Source organism: Poecile atricapillus, chromosome 33, assembly GCF_030490865.1.
Source record: "Poecile atricapillus isolate bPoeAtr1 chromosome 33, bPoeAtr1.hap1, whole genome shotgun sequence".
NCBI classification, from domain to species: Eukaryota; Metazoa; Chordata; class Aves; order Passeriformes; family Paridae; genus Poecile; species Poecile atricapillus.
This window is the reverse complement of record NC_081281.1, coordinates 2,240,348-2,262,959: the sequence shown is the minus strand read 5'-3', so window position 1 is coordinate 2,262,959 and position 22,612 is coordinate 2,240,348. Positions and strand designations below refer to the sequence as shown.

The 22,612-nt window shown below is 62.4% G+C and overlaps 2 protein-coding genes across 6 annotated transcripts; one reads left to right on the top strand and one right to left on the bottom strand.

Annotated features, from left to right (window-relative positions):
• The first annotated feature begins 241 nt into the window (after window positions 1–241).
• Window positions 242–21,850, top strand: CADM3 (cell adhesion molecule 3). 5 transcript variants are annotated; one of them, XR_009280080.1, is made up of 12 exons: window positions 242–415; window positions 11,561–11,701; window positions 11,858–12,010; window positions 12,129–12,266; window positions 12,428–12,598; window positions 13,744–13,834; window positions 14,092–14,261; window positions 16,233–16,355; window positions 17,043–17,168; window positions 17,486–17,548; window positions 18,315–19,930; window positions 20,002–21,850. XR_009280080.1 is itself a non-coding variant. In XM_058860397.1 (11 exons), exons 1-11 carry the CDS (start codon window positions 340–342, stop codon window positions 18,431–18,433), a joined length of 1,371 nt encoding a protein of 456 aa, XP_058716380.1. In that variant the 5' UTR covers window positions 242–339; the 3' UTR covers window positions 18,434–21,850. The 5 variants fall into 5 exon arrangements, 4 of the variants coding, with proteins under 4 accessions (XP_058716380.1, XP_058716382.1, XP_058716381.1 ...); XM_058860397.1 differs by having other exon boundaries at window positions 18,315–21,850; XM_058860399.1 differs by lacking the exon at window positions 16,233–16,355 and having other exon boundaries at window positions 18,315–21,850.
• LOC131590388 (basic proline-rich protein-like) lies at window positions 636–9,333 on the bottom strand. Its single transcript, XM_058860425.1, has 2 exons — window positions 5,152–9,333; window positions 636–3,836 (listed from the first exon to the last, which is right to left on the bottom strand). Exon 2 carries the CDS (start codon window positions 1,552–1,554, stop codon window positions 637–639), a length of 918 nt encoding a protein of 305 aa, XP_058716408.1. The 5' UTR covers window positions 1,555–3,836; window positions 5,152–9,333; the 3' UTR covers window position 636.
• Window positions 21,851–22,612: the final 762 nt, after the last annotated feature.

Genomic DNA, 22,612 nt, shown 5'->3' with positions numbered 1-22,612 from the left:
GGGGACGGAGGGGACCGAGGGGACCCCGCTCCCGCCGCCGCCGCCGCCGCCGCCCCGCGCGCACCTGCCTCCCGCGGGGAGCCGCGCATGCGGCGCGCACCACCGCGCCTCAGGGCGCGGGGGGGGCCGCCGGCCGGAGCGGGCGTGTTTACACGGGGGCCGAGGGGGGCGGCATCGGCGCGGCCCCCCCGCCCCCCCCCCCCGGCACGAATGGTCTCTTCCTCGCGCTCTATTTAATCCCCGCCGCTGCCGCACCGCCGGCTCCAGAGCGGAGGGAGCAGCGCCCGCCGCCCGCGCTGCGGCTCGGTCGCGCCGGCCCCGCGGGCTCCCGCCGCCACCATGCAGCCCCCCGCCCTCGGCATCCTCCTGCTCATCGCCTGCTTCGGCAGCGCTCGGGGAAACCTCTCCCGCGACGGTGAGTGACGCCGCCGGGAGCGGGCGAGCCTCTCTGTGCGTCCCCCGCCGCTACGGCCGGGGATGCGGGGAACCGAGCGACAGGTGCGGGGAGCGGCGGCGCGAACGGGGCCGTTATGTGGGTCAAGGCAGGTGCCGCCCGCCCCGCCCCGCCCGGCCCTCGGGGCCCGCCCCGCCGCCGGCTGCGGGTGCGGCTCCCGGGCGGCCGGCGGGGGCTCAAGGTCACGGCGGCGCCGGTGCTGCCCGTCGTGTCCCCCGGTGGCCGCGGACCGCCCGGGGCGGGGCCGGGGCCGGGGCGGCGGAAGGTTCCAGACAGGCCCCGGCGGGCGGCGGCGGCGGCGCTCGGCCCCTCCCGGCGCTGCCCGCGGAGAGGGGGGGGCGGATGGAGGGTCCCCGGTGCGGCGGATGGAGGGTCCCCGGTGCGGCACGGCCGCCCCGCCGCGAGGGTGCCGGGGCCCGGCGGTGACACGCGGAGCGGGGACAGACACCGCCGAGGGGCGGGCGGAGTCCCCGGGGGAGCGGCCGTGACATCCCCGCCGTGGCTGGGGCGGCTCCCCGGTCCCTCCCGGTCCCTCCGGTGGGAGCCGCCTCCCCGGGATGGGCGGGGGGCTCGGCAGCGGCGGCCGCTCCCCGTCCCGCCGGGATGTGCGGGGCATCCGGCGGCCGCGGGGCGCGGCGGAGCCCCGGCTCGCCAGACAAAGGGGGTTCACCCTCGGCGACAGTCGCGACAGGTGCGGAGCGGGTGTGATTCCTGTCGGGGCTCGCCGGTGGCAGCGCCGTGTCCCCCGACGCCGTGGGGCTGCGGTCCCCGCGGGGTGACCGGCGGTGGCTCGGAGCCGCCGTCCCTGTCTGGCTGCTGGCGGCTCCGTTTGCCGTGTCGGGAATCGTCTGTCGTGACAGAATCGATGCTGCTGCGCTTGTTTGGGTGGGGAGGACCCAGGGGCTGGGCTGGCCTCGCTGTGTTGTGGTCTGGGGGTGCTGACGGTGGTTCCGCTCTCCATCCACATCCCTGCGGCCCGTCAGGAGCAGGGAGGGGGGTTTGGGAACAGGATGGAGGGTCCCGAGGGCTGCGCGGGTGGGAGCGTGGCACGGTGGGGACAATGGCTGAGCCCGCAGCCCCCACGGCTCCCCCGCACCCATCTCTGTTGCTGTCACAGGCTCTGGGGGCTGGTGGCTGTGTTCCCATTCACGAATCCCGGGATTTGTTCTGGTTTTGGCCACGGTCCTCCCACGGGCACCCAAAAGAGTCACTTGGGTGTGGGTGATCCTCAGCCCCACGACGTGGGGACCTCCTGGCAGCCTCAGCGTGGGGATGGGGATGGCTGAGCATCCCGGGGAGCGCTCCCAGGAGGGGAGGTGGCCGTGACCCGGGGCTGTCCTGGGACAGGACGAAGCCTGGATGATGACACTGCAAGATTTCCTCCTGGACTGGCCTCTGCTGTGGCCCAGCCCTGGCCACCAGTGCCAGGGTCCAGCACAGCTGGACAAGAAGAGCCCAAAAAACCCTTTAAGGAGCAGAGGAGATGGATGTCTGGGAGATGCTCAGAAAGAAGTTGTTGCATCTTCATGGTTGCTGCCTCATCCTGGAGCCCCTGAGCCATCCCAGCGTGGCTCAGGGGACATCTCCTCCCTGGCACCCGTCCTGGGGCAGGATGGACTCTCTTCCTTGGAGAACATTCCTCCAGTGTGGCAGATGGCTCCACTACAGCCATGGCAGGGTCTGGAGGAACCCCTGGAAGCCTCCCAGGCACTGGGAGCACTGGTCCTGCACAAGAGGGCCCTGTCTGTGCTCTCTTGGCTGGCGTTGTGCTGCTGTCGGCACATTCGGGTGTTTGGGCTGGTGCGTGGTTGTCCTTGTGTGAGGATCATTCTCTCTCTGCAGGGTTATTCCACTCGGCAGTTGTGTAACCCTTTTGTTTGGACAATTCCATGGGAGGCCACCACGGGCTGAAGCCAGATGACTTTAGGGGCTGTTTTTTTCCCTGGGGCACTGGAGGACATCGGGAGGTGTCCTGAGCCTGCTGAGATGAGGGCTTTGCAGAGAGGCAGGTCGAGGGCACTGTCCCTGTCCTGCAGGGTGGCTTTGACTCTCTGGAGCTGCTGGAGGTGTCTGCTTGGCCAGGCCAGCAGAGCTCCCTCTGTGCTGGGGAGATGCTCTGAGCTTCCAGCTGGGCTCCCACAGGGCTTTTGCCATCCCCAGCCTCGGAGCAGGGAATATCTGCAGGTCCTGCTGCCCTGCAGGGAGACGGCAGCACTGGAATGTGGGAGGCTGGAGCAGGGAGAGCCCAGGGGCACCGTGGGGTGGTGGGAGCCCGGCGTTGTCTGGAGCAACAGAAACCTTTGATTGCCGCTTTCCGTGGTGCTTTTCCCCGAGGAACGTGTGCGAGAGCCCCGTTCCCAGTGCCATTAGGGCTTGCCATATGCTCCCAGTGCCTGTGCCAGCACCAGCCCTTGGCTCCGGAGCCGAGGAAGTGGTGACAGCCCTGGTGAGGCACGAAAGGGAGGGAGGGCAACCTCTCTGCATCACTCACTACCTGCTTGGCCTGATTTCGGATGACTCGGATCAGCTGCCTGGGGGAAACGAGCTGTTCCAGGGCTGGGATCAGCACTCAGCCGGAGGAGAGGGGAGGGAGCAGTGCATCCCTGTGCAGGCAGCCGGCTGGAGAGCACGGAATCCTCCGCTCAGCTGTCTGGCACAACGCGTTAGGCTCAACAGGCAAGGCCGGATTTTAGGACAAAGCCTGGGATCAGGCTCTGCGGAGGTGCCCGCCGCATGCCCAGACGGTGAGGGATGCGCTGGCACCGGGATTGTGCCGCTGTCCTGACAATGCCGTGGGGTTTGGCACGGCCTGTGCTGTTTGCTGGGAGCGTGGTGGCCCGGGAGGAGAAATCCCAATGGAACGGGGCGATGCTGCCGGAGCGTGAGCTGAGCATCCCGAGCTCTGGGTACCCATCCTCCTCTGGAGAGGGAAAAGCGCCCCGTTTGCCCAGGATTCCCTGCCTGGGAGGTCTCCTGCCTGCAAGATGCTGCCTCTTCTCCCTCTGCCTGACGTTCTCGCCTCTCCAGGGGTGTTGGAATCGCCGGAGGAATCGGAGGCGGCTACATCTGGGGAGTCACCCTGGCGCTGGCACGGCGGCCGCGCAGCCAGATGGAGGGAGCTGCGGCAGAGCTGCTCCTGTTTGTTTTCCCTGCCTTGGTTCCTAACCTCCTTTTATGCCAATCCAGGGTGTCTCGTGCCCATCCCTGCAGGAGAGGACAGGGAGGGAGTGGGGCAGGATATGGACACGTGTCCGAGGTGGTTTTGGTGGCGGTGCCAGCTGGGAGCTTGGTGGGCTCTGCTTGTGGTGCTGGGCTTGTTCTCCTGGGCACAGCCGTGCCAGTCTGGCCTGGCACCCCCTGCCCAGCCTGGTCTCCACCTGAGCTGCTCTCCAGGCTGATGCCATGGCTGTGCAGGTCCCCCAGTGCTGGTTCTGCACAGATTGAGCGCAGTCCTTGCTGCTTTGGCTCTTCAGTGGCTCTGCGGGCCCTGGAAGGTGCTGCCAGCGCTGTAACACCCCCACAGTCAGATGGATCTGCTCCTCCTCCTCCTCCCAGTTACTGGGTCAGCTCAGCTTGAACCATCTGGTCCAGTTCTGGCCCCTCTGCTCTTGGCCGGGCACCGGGAGCAGCAGAGCCTCCATCGGGAGGTGATGCTGGGGTGGGAGCGATCTCTGGTGCCACAGCTCCTCCACCCACCTGTGACAGGCTGGGATTCTCCATCCCCCTCCCGGAGCTCCTCTTCCACCCCACCCGGGGCCGTCCCGGGGGGAGGATGAGGAGCCAGGGCAGCGCTGGGGGCAGGAACGCTCCGTGCTGCGTTTGGGCAGCCCTGGTGCCAACAGCACCAAGCCAGACAAGCCAAAGGCAGCCGGTGAGGGCGGAGGGAGGCGGGGAAGCCGAGGCTGTGGAAAGGGAATGTGTTTAACCATTCCAGTCACCTGCCCAGCGTCACGCTCCGCCTGCGCCGGGATGCGGCCGAGGGCGCAGGGACCGCGGGCAGGTGTTGGATGCTGCGGCTCCCACGGAGCCTCTGCGGTGTCTGGACGTGCTGGAGGGTGCCAGGGCTGGTGCAGACCTGGCAGCAGCAGCATTTCCCAGGAGTTTGGCCGGGGAGCAGCGCAGCTGAGAGCTCCCCGTGTCCCTGCAGCATCCCGGGAGCTGCCCCGTCCTCGGGTGATGCTCCAGGCGCTGCTTCAGCTGCAGATGCTTTTCATCGCCTACAACACCTCAAACGGCGTTTGCTGGCAAGCTCAGCTCTCCCAGACCGCTGCTGTTGCTGTGATTTCCAGGGAAATGAGTTCTGACACTGCTGGTCCGAGTGGCCGCTGGCAGGGAGCGCAGCAGGTCCCTGGGCTGGGTGCTGCTCAGAAGACAGGACTCGCTGGGACCCCCACACACCCTGGGGAGCTGTTTCCAGAGCTGGGATGTGTTTTGGGGTGTCTGTGCTGGTGTCAGCTCCTCATTCTCCCTCCTGCTGCCGTCAGGATCCTGCTCTGAAGCCACAGGGAGATGGATCCGAGGTGCTCCAGCCTCTGCTGCTGCTGCTCTCAGAACCTCTGCGCCCTCCTGGCACTCCTGGAGGATCCATTTTACCTCTCCAAGTCTCACCAACTTTGGGTTCTGGGTTTTTTTCTTTTCTCCTGGTGATTCTGGGGACTCCAGAAGGGACAGAACACTGCAGCAGCAGCAGAGGGGACCCGCTGGGCCACAGCTGATGTGGAGCACATTCCTGGGAATCCGTTGGGATGTGGGGAATCTCCAGTGCCCCAGGACCTGATGGAATGGCTGGAGCTGTGTTAGGGTGGGTTTAGGTTGGCTATCAGGGGAATTACCACATTCCCAAGGCTGCTGGAGCTCCAGGAGCCTTTGGACAAGGCTCCCAGGCAGAGGCTGGGATTGTTGGGGTGTCCTGTGCAGGGCCAGGAGTTGGACTCCAGGATCCTTGTGTGTTCCTTCCCTCTCTGGCTATTCCATGATTCTATTTTCGGGAGGTCAGGAGGAGGCGTTGGTTGTGCTGTCCCCCAGGAGAGGAGCAGAGCTGCCAGGGCTTCCCCATCCCTCAGTTCTGTTATAAATATCCTCTTACACAACACGGTGTGGTTAATCCTCGGGCAGTGGGGAGTGACAATTCCTCGGGACACGGCTCTGTGCTGGGGTGGCTGCAGAGCCACCAAACCTCGTGCCAGGGCATCCAACTGGGCTGAGACACCTCGCTGGGCAGGGAGATCCTTAAAACAGAACTGTCAAAGCACGGAGCTCGTTCCCTTGGCAACAGTCATGTTGGAGATTGGCCTTAGGGTAGGAGCTAAAAAACCCACTCAAAAAAAAGGAGTTCTCAGCTGTTGGCTGTCACACTGGGGGAGGCTGCTGGCACAGGGGTCACCCTGCCCTGTGCCCCAGGCTCTTGGGGGAATTCTCTCCTTTTGGGTGCCCCCAGGGAGCTGTGACACCAGGAAAGGCTGTCAGGGTGTTTGGGGGATTTGTGGTGGCCCAGAACGGGGAGGGTTTTCCTCCCAGCACTCGGGGTGTGAGCAGCTGGGTCTTGGCTCTTCTGCTGCAGCTCTGAGCCTTGGTGGGGTGGCAGGAGATGCTCTGAGCCGTGGGATGGCCTTGGAAGGAGGTGATCCTGCTGTCCTGGGGTTTCCTGAGGGTGCCACTGCCTTTTCCTCAGTGAAGAGGGCACCAGCCTGGTGTCAATGTTCAAATGGAGCTGAGTGGAGCCATCCAGGGGGTTCTCCAGCTCCCTGATCCCATCCCAGCTCTCCTCTGGGCCTGGGGGGGGCTGGGAGGGCTGCGTGGGGGGCTCAGGCTGTGGGGATTAGGGAGGAAGAGGAGGAGGAGGAGGAGAGGAGAAGCTGCTTCCCAGCCCTGCCCAGCGAGGATGGAGCCAGAGACACACTGGGAATGTCGGCTCTGGGAGCGTCCAGCCAGGGCTGGAGGAGGAGAAGGAGGAGAGGAGCATCCTGTGGTCCCAGAGCACTTGGAATCAGCCTCCCTGGAGCTGCTGATGGATGCTAATTGCTGGCTGTGTCTCTGCTGAACCCTGGGCGGGTGTCACCAGCAGCTCCTGGCTGTCCCCTGGCAGGTCTGGCAGGAGGTGACAGTGTCCCTCTGGTCACAGATGCAGTTTCAGAGGTGTCTGGGGTCGTGTCAGTGCCCCTCAGACAGGATCCTGCACCTGGGAGCTGCTGGGGACCATCCCCATCCCTTGGGACACCCCAGGGTTCGGAGCAGGAGGTGATGAGGAGCTGCATCCTCTTGCTGTGCCCTTCCCAGGAGCACTCATTTACAGAGAAATCCTCTGGAATTTGGTGTTTTGGGGCGAGGGGGTTTCATGGGGGAAGGTGTGAAGCCCCTGGAGTCACCAATTCCCCCACAAGGAGCGAGATCCCGTCCTGCTGGGAGCTCAGACACCGGGATTCCTCCTGAACCTCTGGATCTCCCAGGGAGCTCTGGAGCTGTGTCCCAGCATCCCAGAGCTGAGCTGGGAGCTGCTTCCCACGTTCAGGGAACATTTGCATTCCTGTGACAGTCCCTGTCACCCTGGGATCAAAGCCTTCACCCTGTGCCAGGGACAGCTCGGAGGGAGCAGCTCTGGGGGCTGCAGGTGCAGAGGTGGGAGCTGCCAGAAGGAACTTGAGGAGTTTCCAGATGGATTTATCCCTGTGAGGAAAGCAGGAACACCCTGGATTGCGCAGCTCCTGCGTCCTGGCTGCACCCAGAGCACAGCCAGGTGACACCACACAGGGATGTCCCCTCCTGGAGCCCTGTCCTGGACCAGCCTGGATCCCTCTGAGCCTGCTCCAGCCCGGCCTCCATCTGCTCCCTGCCTGGATCTGCCTCCTGGGGACGGTGTGGACAGCCTGTGTGACCACAAGGGACATCTGGATGCCACCAGCTCGAGGAAGGAGCCAGCCCTGGAGTTGCAGGAGGCACCTGGCAGCTCCCAGAGGGATGGGATGTGTCCTGGCACTGTCACAGCACCGCTGATGCCGGATCCGAGGTGGAACAGAGCAGATGCACCCAAACACGAGCAGGTTTCCCTCTCCTGGGAAATCTGGAGCGACTCAGCTGCCTGGAATTTGGGCTCTGGGTATTCCAGACTGTGGATTCACACCCTGCTAAAATCAGCCTGTGAGGGATGTGCACAGCAGATGTCTGAGCCTTCCTGAGCCGTGAGTTCAAAATTCCCGCCCTGCCAGGGCTGATTCCCGCATGGATCCCCGCAGGAAAGATGCTCAGGGCTGGGGATGGAGCTGTGGAGGGAACTGCTGGAACACAAAGTCCTTGGAGAGGAGGATAAAGCTCCTTGGAAAACATCTGTGCCCACGGGAATGAATTGGATCTTTGTGATGCTGAACCCAGAGTAAATAGGAAAGAAGGAGGGAAATGAGAATGGGGTTTTTGGGAAAGAAGGAGGGAGATTTTTTGAGAAAAAAGGAGGGAAATGAGAAATGTTTTTCTGAGAAAGAAGGAGGGAAATAAGAAATGGTTTTTTTTGGGAAAGAAGGAGGGAAATGAGAAACATTTTTAGGACGTGACTGTGAACCAGAGGCGTTGGAGGGCTTGGAGCAGTGGGTGGTTTTCCCTGGGGTTATTTCTGCCACAAAGATGCTTTCACAGCCTGGAAAAAAGCTGGGATGGGGTGGACATTCCTTGGAGAGGATCCTGCAGCTCCAGTCTCGCCCCCCCACAGCTGCTGGGTTCTTCCCAGGCCTCTCTCCCTGCTTCCCTGAGGATCCTCTTGGTGAAGCTGCTCCGTGGTTGTGTCACAGAATTCCTGGGATGCAGAGGATCAATTTTTCCTTGTGGGAGCATCCTGGGTCTGGAGGCTCAGAGCTGTGGGGACAATCATTGCTGGATGGGGACAATCATTGCTGGATGGGGACACTAATTCCGGGCTCCAGGAGCAGCAGAGATGTCGACATCGTTTTTCTACATCATTTTCCCACATCATTTTTCCCCCCTCATAAATATGAATGCAGCCCCTCTGCAAAAGTGCACGGCTCTAATTAATGAAATATTGATTTTTCTGGAGCGCTTCCTCTGCACCAGCAAACACAGGCAGCAGCTCTGGGCCCCACACAGAGCTCAGCAGAGATTTTTGGGGTGGTTTTGGGGAGCCTGAGCTTGTCCCTGGATCCCTGCAAGCATCCAAGGCCAGGCTGGACGTGGCTTGGAGCAGCCTGGGATGGTGGAAGGGGTCCCTGCCTGTGGAAGGGGCTTGGAACTGATGTCCTTTTGCAGCCCAGACCATTCTGAAATTCTTCTGGCTTTTGTGAGCCTCCATCCAAACGCTGGCAGGGCAGCTTGTGCCCAGAGAGACCCCATGGGAGGAGGGGAAGACCCCCGGGGTGGGTCCTGCTGCTCTGGGGGTGCTGTGCCCAGAGAGACCCCATGGGAGGAGGGGAAGACCCCCGGGGTGGGTCCTGCTGCTCTGGGGGTGCTGTGCCCCCTCCTCCCCTGGCTCTGCCCCAGTTCTGTCACTTCCAGCAGGTTCCAGCTGTGGGGTTTGGGTAAATCCTGGCCATTCCCATCTGCTCCAGATGGAGCCCCCCAGGGATCTGGGTCATGCCAGGGGGGCTCTCGGGGGCTGTGCCCCCCACCCAGGACAGCACAGCCTGGGATGGGGGAATGTCCCCTCCGGGGTGTCCCCATGGTGTCCCCCAGGGTGGGGATGGCATCCTCCATGTGTTTAACCTCTCCCCACAGTAATTCCTTAATGAGGCCAGGCCCGGGGCAGGGTGGTAATTGTGTTAATTGGGTGTCAGACCCTCATCCTCAGCATCCCAGCTGGAGTTTGGACAACAGCGGCTTGGAAAGGTCTAATCCCCTAATTAGGGTGTGGCAGGACAAAGGCTCGTTAACCAAATTAAAACAAGCAGAGGGATGGATTCCCAGGGGGGGATTGCGAGGGGGGGGATTCCCAGGGATGGATTCCCAGGGATGGATTCTCAGGGAGGGATTCCCAGGGGGGGGATTCCCAGGGATGGATTCCAAGGGGGGGATTCCCAGGGATGGATTCCCAGGGATGGATTCCCAGGGATGGATTCCCAGGGGGGGGATTCCCAGGGATGGATTCCCAGGGATGGATTCCCAGGGGGGGGATTCCCAGGGATGGATTCCCAGGGATGGATTCCCAGGGGGGGATTGCCAGGGATGGATTCCCAGGGGGGGATTGCCAGGGATGGATTCCCAGGGGGGGATTCCCAGGGATGGATTCCCAGGGGGGGATTCCCAGGGATGGATTCCCAGGGGGGGATTCCCAGGGGGGGATTCCCAGGGATGGATTGCCGGGGGGGATTCCCAGGGATGGATTCCCAGGGGGGGATTCCCAGGGATGGATTCCCAGGGGGGGATTCCCAGGGAGGGATTGCCAGGAATGGATTCCCAGGGAGGGATTCCCAGGGTGGAGCAGGGATGTGACAGGGATGTGTCCCCTGGCACTGCTGGGGTCCTGCTCATCCTGTGCCATCCCCAGCGTGGGGGTCCCGGGGGTCCCTGCTCAGCTCCCACCGTGCCAGGGCCTGGAGAGAGCAGGGGATGAGTCAGGGAAGAGAAAAGAGCAGGAAAAACTTGGCCAGTGAGGATGAACCTGAGCGCTGGTGATGGGGAGGTTCCTGGGGATGAAGGGTTTTTACACCGGGAATGTTTTTAATCCCAGTTTGAGGCTTCTCTGGAAATCCTGGGCAGGGAGGGACTCATGGAATGGTTTGGGTTGGAAGGGAACTAAAACTCACCCTATTCCACCCCTCTCACTGTCCCAGGCTGCTCCAAGCCCTGTCCAGCCTGGCCTTGGGCACTTCCAGGGATCCAGGGACAGCCCCAGCTGCTCTGGGCACCTGTGCCAGGGCCTGCCCACCCTCACAGCAGGCATTTCCTTCCCAAAAACTCCTTCTTCCTTCGAGGAGTTTGTGATGGGAGCAAAAGGATAAATTTCCCTTCACCTTCTGTGTGGAAAATGAGGAAATTCAGGTGTTTCCAGCCCTCTCCCTGTTCCTCCCTCTCCATTCGCTGGGCCTGGGGATTGTGCCACGTCCCCCTTGTCCCTGGCACAGCAGCTTCCCAAAAATAGCTGTCCTTGGGACAGTGGGGGGTTATCTGATCCTGGAGCTGCTCTTCCCTGCCCTTGCGCTGTCCTGCTCCTCCAGGAGCCCGAAGGAAGGGAAGGAGGAGCTGAGGGAACACGGCCTGGGGAGGGACACGGAGGAGTGACCCCAGAACGGGCACTGGTGGCACTGCCTGGGCTTTGGAGCATCCCAGTGTGCCTGGCACGGAGCCCCAGGGCTGTGGGGCAGGGCTCTGCACCTCTCTGGGTGTCTTCAGGCTCTCCTGCTCCATCCTGGATCCCCCTGCTCGTGTCAGGGCTGTGCTCGTGTCCCTGTGAGCTGCCGTGGGGACAGCAGTGTCCCCTGTCCCCGTGGGGACAGCAGTGTCCCCTGTCCCCGTGGGGGCTGCAGGTGAGGGCAGCAGGACTGATCCCAGCCTGATTCCCTGAATGGGATCACAGGGAAAAATCTCCTGTCCCTGCTGAGAAATGGGATCACAGGGAAAAATTCCCTGTCCCTGCTTGGGAATGGGATCACAGGGAAAAATCTCCTGTCCTTGCTTGGGAATAGGATCACAGGGAAAAATCCCCCATCCCTGCTGGGGAATGGGATCACAGGGAAAAATCTCCTGTCCCTGCTGAGAAATGGGATCACAGGGAAAAATCTCCTGTCCCTGCTGAGAAATGGGATCACAGGGAAAAATCTCCTGTCCCTGCTGAGAAATGGGATCACAGGGAAAAATCTCCTGTCCTTGCCTGGGGAATGGGATCACAGGGAAAAATTCCCTGTCCCTGCTTGGGAATGGGATCACAGGGAAAAATCTCCTGTCCCTGCTGGGGAATGGGATCACAGGGAAAAATTCCCTGTCCCTGCTGGGGAATGGGATCACAAGGAAAAATCTCCTGTCCCTGCTGGGGAATGGGATCACAAGGAGAAATCTCCTGTCCTTGCTGGGGGACAGGGACACACACACAGAGCCATGCTCAGGTGGCTTTTGGGGATGCTCTGGGGGGAGGTGACACCCAGGACCCCCCTAATTCCCCCTCTCCACGTGCAGAGAGCCAGCCCACGACGTCGGACGAGACCGTGGTGGCCGGGGGCACAGTGGTGCTCAAGTGCCAGGTGGAGGATCCCGATGATTCCTCGCTCCAGTGGTCCAACCCTGCCCAGCAGACCCTGTACTTTGGGGAAAAACGAGGTAAAACCCGCAGAGCTGGAGCTGGGAGCGAGGATGGAGCCACGAGGGGACAGCGAGGAGCTGCCCCGGGGGGGTGGAGGGGGTGACATCCCCTCCTGCTGCCACCAGCCAGCGCAGGGGGTGGTGGCACCGAGCCCGTTGTCCCTTGTCCCTCAGCCCTGCGGGATAACAGGATCCAGCTGGAGAGATCCACCCCCAACGAGCTGACCATCAGCATCAGCGACGTGGTGCTGGCCGACGAGGGCGAGTACACCTGCTCCATCTTCACCATGCCCGTGAGGACGGCCAAGGCCCTGGTCACCGTGCTGGGTGAGGGACAGTCCCCCTGCCACCCATCCCCTCAGCAGCTCCCAGATCCCTCCCGCTGTGCTGTGCACACCCAGCTCACTGATTTGTGGTTTTTTTGGCTCCTCCTCCTCCTCCTCAGGGATCCCCCAGAAGCCCCAAATCTTCGGCCACGAGCAGCCCATCGATGAGGAGAAGGTGGCCCGGCTCATCTGCCGCTCCTCCGGCAGCAAACCCGCGGCACAGCTGCGCTGGAGGAAGGGCAACAGGGAGCTCAAGGGTGGGTGGCCCTGTCCTGGGGGCTGGGACAGCTTGGGGACACCGGGGGGGGGTGCCCTGTGCTGTGGGACAGGGACCGTGTGTCCCCTGCTCCGGGTGACATCAGCCTCGTGCCCCTGCTGGGGTCTGTCCCTGAGCTGTGGCTGTCCCCTGTCCCCACAGACTCGGGCACAGAGGTGGTGGAGGACCCCAATGGCAAGACCTTCACAGTGACCAGCAGGGTGGAGTTCCGTGTCACCAAGGAGGACAACGAGGTCGAGGTCACCTGCACGGTGGACCACGAGTCCCTGCAGAACTCGGAGAGGTCAACCACGCAGAAGCTGCAGGTCCACTGTACGTGGTGGGGACGTTTGTGGGGGTGGAGGTTGAGCAGATCCCACAGCTGAGCTGTTCAGGGACACGCAGCCATCGTGGTCCTGTCACACCTGGGCCATGGCAACGCTTCCCTCAGCTCCCCACTGCTGTCCCTACATCCTCCTCGTCCCCATCTCCCAGAGACTCATCCCTGCTCCCTGCCTGCACCTCATCCTGTCCCCACTGCCCTTCCCCTGCCTGTTCCCTGTGCTGCTGATGGGGTGAGGGGCTTGGGAACACCCCCCAGTGCTGATGCCACCTCTGGGTGCTGTCACCCCTCTGCCCTGCACACCCAGAACTGGCCCAGGGGTGGGATTTGGGGTGCCAGGGGCAGGTTTTGGGGTCGTGGGGCAGGATTTGGAGTGCTAGGGGCAGGATTTGGGGTTCCAGGTGTAGGTTTTGGGGTGCCAGGGGCAGGATTTGGGGTTCCAGGGGCAGGATTTGGGGTTCCAGGGGCAGGTTTTAGGATGCCAGGGCAGGTTTTGGGATGCCAGGGCAGGATTTGGGGTGCCAGGGGCAGGATTTAGGATGCCAGGGCAGGATTTGGAGTGCTAGGGGCAGGATTTGGGGTTCCAGGGGCAGGATTTGGGGTTCCAGGTGTGGGTTTTGGGGTGCCAGGGGCAGGTTTTGGAATGCCAGGGCAGGATTTTGGGTTCCAGGGGCAGGATTTTGGGTTCCAGGGGCAGGTTTTGGGATGCCAGGGGCAGGATTTGGGGTGCCAGGGGCAGGTTTTGGGATGCCAGGGCAGGATTTGGGGTTCCAGGTGTGGGTTTTTGGATGCCAGGGCAGGTTTTGGTGTTCCAGGTGTGGGTTTTGGGGTGCCAGGGGCAGGTTTTGGAATGCCAGGGCAGGATTTCGGGTTCCAGGGGCAGGATTTGGGATGCCAGGGCAGGATTTGGGGTTCCAGGTGTAGGTTTTTGGATGCCAGGGCAGGATTTGGAGTTCCAGGGGCAGGTTTTGGATGCCAGGGCAGGATTTGGGATGCCAGGGCAGGATTTGGGGTTCCAGGTGTGGGTTTTGGGATGCCAGGGCAGGATTTGGAGTTCCAGGGGCAGGTTTTGGGGTGCCAGGGCAGGATTTAGGGTGCCAGGCACTCACCCTGCTGTTCCTCTGCCCTTTTCCAGACAAACCAACAGCGAAGATCGAGCCACACCCGCAGTACCCGCGGGAGGGGGAGAAGCTGCAGCTGCAGTGCGACGGGCAGGGCAACCCCATGTAAGGCCTTCCTCACCTCCCTCCTCCTCTTCCTCAGGCCTTGGCCAACCTCTCCTCCCTCTGCCAGGCTCCCTCAGCGAGTCCCCCCAGAGCTGGGCTGGGTTTGGGGTGTCCCTGCCGGGCATTCCATGAGAGCGAGCGCAGCTCTCCCGTCCTCTCCCGGAGCAGCAGCTCCATCCTGGCTCATCCCTGATGAAACATTTCCCCCTGTGTGTCCTGGGGGATTCCAGGCTGCTGATCCCCATCCCATTCCTCAGCCCACAGGAATTCCTCTGGGAGAAGGAGGGCAGCGATGCTCCCCTGCAGCTCAGCTCCGAGAGCGTCCTCATCTTCCCCTTCCTCAACAAGAGTGACAGTGGCACCTACGTGTGCACGGCCACCAGCTCCATGGGCAGCGTGGTGGCCAAGTACAACCTGGACGTCAGTGGTGAGTGTGGAGTGGTTGGAGTGTCCTGGGGAGGGGACAGGGGGGTCACTGCATCCCCTGTGCCCCAAAAGTGTCACCGTGGCACCCCTGGGATTGTCCTTGGCTGGGGACGGGCAGCTCCTGCTGCTCCCCACGTGGTGCTGTGGCCTGGGCTGGCCTGACTGTGCTCTGCTTGTCCCCATGTCCCTGTGTCCCCATGTCACACCTGGGACAGGCTGTGTGTCCCCATGTCACACCTGGGACAGGCTGTGTGTGTCCCCATGTCACACCTGGGACAGGCTGTGTGTCCCCATGTCACACCTGGGACAGGCTGTGTGTGTCCCCATGTCCCCGCTGGGACAGGGCTGTGTGTGTGTCCCCATGTCCCCATGTCACACCTGGGACAGGCTGTGTGTCCCCATGTCACACCTGGGACAGGGCTGTGTGTGTCCCCATGTCCCTGTGTCCCCATGTCACACCTGGGACAGGCTGTGTGTGTCCCCATGTCACACCTGGGACAGGCTGTGTGTGTCCCCATGTCCCTGTGTCCCCATGTCACACCTGGGACAGGCTGTGTGTGTCCCCATGTCACACCTGGGACAGGCTGTGTGTGTCCCCATGTCACACCTGGGACAGGCTGTGTGTGTCCCCATGTCCCTGTGTGTGTCCCCATGTCCCTGTGAGTGTCCCCATGTCCCCATGTCCCAGTTGGGACAGGCTGTGTGTGTCCCCATGTCCCTGTGTGTGTCCCCACGTCCCCATGTCCCCACTGGGACAGGCTGTGTGTCCCCATGTCCCCATGTCCCAGTTGGGACAGGCTGTGAGTGTCCCCATGTCCCTGTGTGTGTCCCCACGTCCCCATGTCCCCACTGGGACAGGCTGTGTGTGTCCCCATGTCCCCACTGGGACAGGCTGTGTGTCCCCATGTCTCCCATGTCCCTGTGTGTGTCCCCATGTCCCTGTGAGTGTCCCCATGTCCCCACTGGGACAGGCTGTGTGTCCCCATGTCCCTGTGAGTGTCCCCATGTCCCATGTCCCTGTGAGTGTCCCCATGTCCCTGTGAGTGTCCCCATGTCCCCATGTCCCCACTGGGACAGGCTGTGTGTGCTGTGTGGCGCTGCCAGTGCCCACCCCTTGCTGCCATCCCAGCTCCCAGTGCCCTTCCCAGCCCTTTCCCACACAATGTGATCCCATTTCCCTGTGATTTTCCCTTGGATTTGGGCTGTTCCCGCTCTGCTCCCAACTTCTCTCCATCCATCTCTCCCAGCCTTGGACTTTCCCTGTTCCAGTGCTCCGGCTCCTCCCTCTCCCAGCTCCTCTCCCTCCCTCTGGGGCACTCAGTGTCCGTCCCTGCAGCGTGGAGGCAGCGCATGGCAGCAGTGCCACTTTGTCCTCTGTGTCCCCTCCCTCAGCCTGCCCTGAGTGAGCCCCCAAATGCCCAGCCCTGTCACTCCTGTGTCACCCTTGTGTGTCCCCCTGTCCCCTCTGTGAGCGCTCAGAGCTCTCTGCACCCATCCAGGAGCTCATCCCACGAGAGGTGGCAGCTGCTGTCCCTCGCTCACCTGGTGTCACCACCCCTGTCACAGCAGGAGAATTCCGTATCCAGGCTTGTGGGATTCCCACTCCATCCCTAAAGCCTCTGGTGTTTCATGCCCTGAGAGCCACCTCGGTGCCCAGCTGAGCTCTCCAGCCTGCCCACCTTGGTGCCACCCAGCACCCAGGGACCCTGTGGTCCCCAAGGCCGCGTAGGTGGCACCTCGTGGTGGTGGCACCTCCCTGCTGTGCAGCCCCAGCGTCCCTCAGGGGTTAACCAGGCTCTGGCAGGACAGGAGACGGGGGAACGTGGTCACAGTGTCCCAAAGGCTGGTGGCAGAAGCAGAGTGGGACCCGTGGGGTCACGGATGGACCCAGAGTCCCCCCCGCCGGGCTCTGTCACCTCGCTGTCCCTTCCCAGCGTTGATTGGTGTCCTGTGTTTTTGTTGTCCTCCCCAGATCTTCCCCAGCTCCCCACCCCACACGTTCACTCCACTCCAGCCCCTCCGCCAGGCCCTTCCCAGCCCATCTCTCATGCTTCCATGGCCTCCGCTCCATCCTTCACTCCAGCTCTCATCCAAGGTACCGTAAGCTCCTTTTCTGTCTCTTTGCGGACCCGCTGCCCCCCAGCCCGGCCGGAGAAGCTCCACAGGAGGACGGTGGCCCAGCCCTGGCCTGGGGACAGCCCTGCCAGGTGCCCAGCCCTGCTCTGGTCCCTCGGTGTGTGTGGATTTTGGGATTTCCAGGAGGAGCCCCGGGCTGTTCCCGGCGGGCTGTGGCAGCAGCTCCCCGAGCTTGTCCTGTGTGTCCGTGTCACGTGTTGTCCCTCTGTCCTGCTGCCTCCCCTGTGTCCCCCCAACCCTGTCCTTCCCAAATGTGGCTCTGTCCCCACCCTGAGCACAGCGGGAGGAGGATTTATCGCTGTGCCCCAGGATTCCAGCACGGATCCAGGACAGGACGTGGCTGACTTGGGACCAGCTTTGGGGTCCTGCTGTCCTTGGGGTGCCATCACCCTTCGGGGGGTGCAGCCAGCCTGCATGTCACCTCCCACCCACACCTGCTCATCCCCCCTTTTTGGGGCCAAAACCCCACCGTGGAGGATGAGATTTCCCCTTTGCTTCCCCCGCTGCCTTCCCCGTTCTCGCTGCCAGGATCCAGGGCAGGATGGAGCTGCTGGCACAGGATGGAGCCCCCGGGGGGAGCAGCAGCCTCTGCTCCCCTGCAGGGTCTCAGCTCCTTCTCTCTTTTCTCTCCCCCTGCCTTGGGCAGACGCCAGCCCGGTGCCCTCGACCTCCAGCACCTACCACGCGATGATCGGCGGGGTGGTGGCTGTCATCGTCTTCCTGCTGCTCAGCCTCCTCATCGTGCTGGGACATTACCTGATCAGGCACAAAGGTACGGCCTGGGGGGCTGCAGGGGGCACCAGGACCCCTCGGGGCTGTGTCTCTGGGGCAGCTCCTGCTCCTGCAGCTCTTCCTGAGTCCTGGGAGGAGCCAGCGGAGCCCCCCTGGGTCTGGGGTCCTGCCGGTGGCAGGGGAATGTCAGGAATGTCCCGCTGGAGCTGGGCAGCACCAGGGGGAGGCAGCTCCCACCTCGCTTCTCCATCTCTGCTCCACACCCACCATCCCTGTCCCCACCTCCACCTCCTCCCTCTTCCTGCTGCTCCTTCCTCCTCCTCCTTTCCCTCCACCTGCCCTTTTCATGCCCGGCAGGTTTGTGCCCAGGCCCTGGGGACACGGTGCCACCCCGCCATGGGCCACCCCCTGTGCTGATGTGTGAGTAGAGCCCCCCACCCTGCTCCGGGGGCAGCCGGACCCCTGCTTTTCCAGGAGGGGTGGGTGGGCAGGCAGGATCCCGATGGGCAGTGGTCACTCTGCAAGTGGACACTGCTGCAAAAGCCTGGAGCACCCCCAGTGAGTCTGGATCCCATGGATCCCATCCCATGGATCCCATCCCATGGATCCCATCCCATGGATCCCATGGATCCGATCCCATCCCATGGATCCCATCCCATGGATCCCATCCCATAGATCCCATCCCATCCCATGGATCCCATGGATCCCATCCCATCCCGTGGATCCCATCCCATGGATCCCATGGATGCCATCCCATTAATCCCATAGATCCCATCCCATCCCATGGATCCCGTGGATCCCATCCCATAAATCCCATCCCATCCTATCCCATGGATCCCATCCCGTGGATCCCACTGATCCCATCACATCCCACTGATCCCATCCCATTGATCCCATCCCATCCCACTGATCCCATCCCATCCCACTGATCCCATCCCATCCCATCCCATCCCATGGATCCCATCCCATCCCATGGATCCCATCCCATCCCATGGATCCCATCCCATCCCATCCCATCCCATCCCATCCCATCCCATCCCATCCCATGACATGACAATATAAAAACGACTTTTCCATTGCAGCCAAGGCCGGTGGAGCCCTGCAGGCAGCCCAGCCTCCCCCTCTGAGTGTGGGAGGGGGCTCTGGCAGAGCCCCCCGTGACCCCCAGCCCTGTCCCCCCCTCCAGGCACGTACCTGACCCACGAGGCCAAGGGCTCGGACGATGCTCCGGACGCCGACACCGCCATCATCAACGCCGAGGGCGGCCAGGCCGGCGGCGACGACAAGAAGGAATATTTCATCTAAAGGGGTCAGAGAGAGAGAGAGAGAGAGAGAGAGAAAAATGGAGCCAAGAGAACCCCGATGGCAACGGCAACCAGACCACAAACCCCACAAAACCCAACAGATTTTCTCTGGCGCCCGGCACGGGCGGACGGACGGACAGAGGGATGGCGGGACAGAGAGCAGGGAGAGCCACCGGCCTCGAAGCGCTGCCGACGCTTCTTGAACTTGTACAAATCGTTCACTCCGACAGCGAGAGCCCCGGCCCCGTTTGCTTGCTTGCACCTCCATCCCCACGCCCCGAACCCACAGAACCAACCCGTGAGTGAGCGACTTCTTCCTTCTTCCTTTGGACCTTTTTGCTTTGGTTTCGTGGCTGCTCTTTGCTTCGGGCCCTTGGTTGGGGTGTTGGGCTGGGGTCGATGTAGCTCTTCCCTTTGTTTCTCTCCGTTTTGGTTTCTTTGATATCCAAGGATAAAATCAGCTCCGGGCTCCCGGGGCAAGTTTGGGACCTTGGGTGTCCCCGTTGTCACCCCCCCGGTGCCGGGGGTGGCTCCAGCTGGGAGCAGAGAGAGACCCTGCCCCGATTTTATCCTTGGTGGTTCTTGTGGAGCAGTGTCCATGCGGGAGCAGAGCTGTCCTCGTGCAGTCAGTGTGTGAAAGGGGGTGAAAGTCCAGGGTGGGACCCCCGGAGAAGACCGGGAGCCCCCACAGCTCCCTGGTCCCACCCCAGCGGGAGGGGGGAGGGCTGAGGTTTATTTTGGGGGGTCAAATCCAGAGGAAAAGACCCTGATTTTTTTTATTTTTCCTAAATTTTCTGATTGGAAATTCCAATTTTAACCATCTATTGAGATGTTCAGTGCAGGAGGCAGCGCCCCTGGGGCTGGGGCTGCTTCCTTGGGACCCCCCCGGAGCAGGGCTGGGGTCTTTCTGCCCCCCTTCCCCTTCCCAGGGCAGGGATGAGCTTGGAAAGGGCTGATTTTTCTCTTGGCTCTGAGAGCCCCAACCAACAGCGGCCAAAACAACCGGATTTGGGATCTGGGGAGTTCAGGGATCCCCACAGAGGCTTGGGGGGGTTGGCTCATCCTTCCTCCTTGCCCTTCCTCCTGCCTCTTTCACCATCACTTCCAGAACAAAACCAAACACCTTTCCCAACCTCTCCAGCACAGCCCCAGCTTGGCCCCCCCAGGCAGGGGCTGCCCCCCACGGCATCGTCAGGACACCCCCAGCCTTGGGATGAGATTTCCTGGGATCCCACATCCCGCTCTGGACACCGGGGGGTTGCAGGAGCTGCCCTTGGGTGGGCACCCCCCGTGGATTTGGGGTGGGCTGGAGGAGGGGAGCCCTTTGGGAGGGAGGAGGGGAACCTCACCTGGGAGGTCACCCCATGGATTTGGGGTGGTCTGGAGGAGGGGAGCCCTTTGGGAGGGAGGAGAACCTCACCTGGGAGGTCACCCCACGGATTTGGGGTGGTCTGGAGGAGGGGAGCCCTTTGGGAGGGAGAGGAACCTCACCTGGGAGGTCACCCCATGGATTTGGGGTGGTCTGGAGGAGGGGAGCCCTTTGGGAAAGGGAGGAACCTCACCTGGGAGGTCACCCCATGGATTTGGGGTGGTCTGGAGGACCAGGGGAGCCCTTTGGGAAGGGGGAGAACCTCACCTGGGAGGTCACCCCACGGATTTGGGGTGGGCTGGAGGACCAGGGGTCCCTTCAGGAAGGAATGAAAGTCCTCGGGGTGGGAAACCTCACCTGGGAGGTGCAGGATGAATTTTACCACCTCTTCCACGGGTCTGGAGGTGTCACCTCCCCTGAACCCTGCCAGCACCTGGCACTGGGTCACCTGTGGGGAGTGAGGTGAGCACAGGGGGCCCAGCTCAGATGGGAGCCAGGGATGGACGTTGGGGACACCGTGGATGTCACCAGGCTCCTGTGGCTCAGCCGCGTGTCAGGAGCGCTGCTGGCACTGGGAGGCAGCAGGACACGGAGCCTTTGGGGTTTCCTCTGCTGGGTACAGCCATTTTTGGGGTGTTTTTCCTCCATTCCCACCCCTTGGAGTGGGGGACCCGGGCCTGGAGCCCCCAGGGCAGCTCTGAGCTGGGGTTGGGGGATGAATCCTGGGGTGCCAAGGCTGTCAGCGAGGTCCCCACAGCTGAGTCATTCCTGCAAATAAAAACAGCCAGATTGTTCTGGAGTACAATTCCATCTCCCTGGGGGCTGGAGGGATCCCAGGCAGAGCCCCAGCACCAGGAGCTGCGAGGGGAGTGGGGTAAGTGGGGCAGGGAGGTGAGAGCTGACAGGGACAGGGAGGGTTTTCCCTCTTGGAATTCAGTTTCTCCTTGGTTCCACTGCTCCAGAGCTGCTCCAAGGGCCGGGGCCAGGGAGAACAGCCTGGATTTGGTGTTTTTGAGCTCGGATTTGGTGGTTTTGAGGTGCCACGTGGTGTGGGGTGTGGCAGGACAGCCCAGGGAGCAGCGGGCACAGGCAGGGACCTGTGAAGGATGGGCCTGGTGTCACCTGGGGGGGCCTGGGGACCTGCTGAGGTCACAGAGAGAGGCTGGGAGGGGTCAGAGAATCCATCTGAGGCCACTTGTGCCAGCAGGAGCCGAAGGGTTTGGTGGAGGTGGGAGCAGCAGAGGAGATTTGGTGTCACAGCCGGGGGTGACAGGAACACCAGGACACAGCGGTGTGAACGGGGACAGGCTGGGGGTGACAGGGACCCTCCCAACTCGGGAGGATTCCAGCTGGAAGCTGTGACTGGGACACTCCACGTCACGATGGAGGAGCCACCAGGCGAGAGCGAGTCCCTGGTGGCCCCGTCTGGGGCGGGGTGAGGTGGGAAAGGCCCTTTTGGGGTCACCATATGGAGGTGACACACACACACCCCGTGTCACAGGTGGGCACAGGAGCAGGTTCTGGCTGGCCTGGGGGTGTCCAGGTGATGTGGGGGTGACAGGGTGGGGTGTGACCCCTGGCCTTGTCCCCTTGGGGGGGGGGTTGGTGACACCGCGTCGTAGCTCCAGGAGGTGCCACCGGTGAGGGCGTGACACCCAGAGCGTGTCACCGTGTCTGGGAGAGCCCAAGGCCACCACCCCATCCTGGGGTCCTCGTTGGTGGCCCCACGTCCACCCACGGGGGTTGGGCCGGGAGAATCCGAACTGGGCGAGGAGGATCCCGGGAGGATTGGGGAGCCCCGGTGGCAGCCGGGCCCCGGGAGGCTGCGGCCGCTTCCCGGCGGGCACTGAACTCTCAATAGACACGAAAGCCATATTTTGGGGAGCTCTGGAGAGGCCGGGGGGCAGAGGCTGGGCTGTGTTGTTGTGCTGTGTTTTTGTCTGTACATAAAGGGAGCCAACGACCGTCGATGTGACTTTATAACCTTTCTAATATCCTGTGCTAATCTCGGAAAATAATCCTATAAATATATCTGGATTACACACGTTACCTGCCTGCCTCTCTCTGCCTCTGGGGATGGGGGGTTGGAATGTGGGGCAGGGGACAGGGTGAGCCTGGGAGACAGAGCTCTGCCCCCCTCAAACCTCCCCTGAGCCCCCAAACTGCAGCTGCCCTCCCCCACCCAACCGTGGAGACCCCAAACCTCCCACCCATCCCCTGCTCCTGTCCCTCAGCAGCTCCCCCAAAAGAGGGGTAACCCCAATCCCAACCCCTGGAGATCCCCAGCCCTTTCACCCCCAAATCTGCCCCTCAGCCCCTCCCAGACCCCCAGCCCATCCCTTTCACCCCCAAATCTGTCCCTCAGCCCTTCCCAAACTGACACCTCCCAGACCCCCACCCCAGCCTTTTTACACCCCCAAATTTCCCCCCAGCCCCTCCCAAACTGACACCTCCCAGACCCCCACCCCAGCCTTTTTACACCCCCAAATCTGTCCCTCAGCCCTTCCCAAACTGACACCTCCCAGACCCCCAGCCCAGCCTTTTTACACCCCCAAATTTCCCCCCAGCCCCTCCCAAACTGACACCTCCCAGACCCCCAGCCCATCCCTTTCACCCCCAAATCTGTCCCTCAGCCCCTCCCAGACCCCCAGCCCATCCCTTTCACCCCCAAATCTGTCCCTCAGCCCCTCCCAGACCCCCAGCCCATCCCTTTCACCCCCAAATCTGTCCCTCAGCCCCTCCCAAACTGACACCTCCCAGACCCCCACCCCAGCCTTTTTACACCCCCAAATTTCCCCCCAGCCCCTCCCA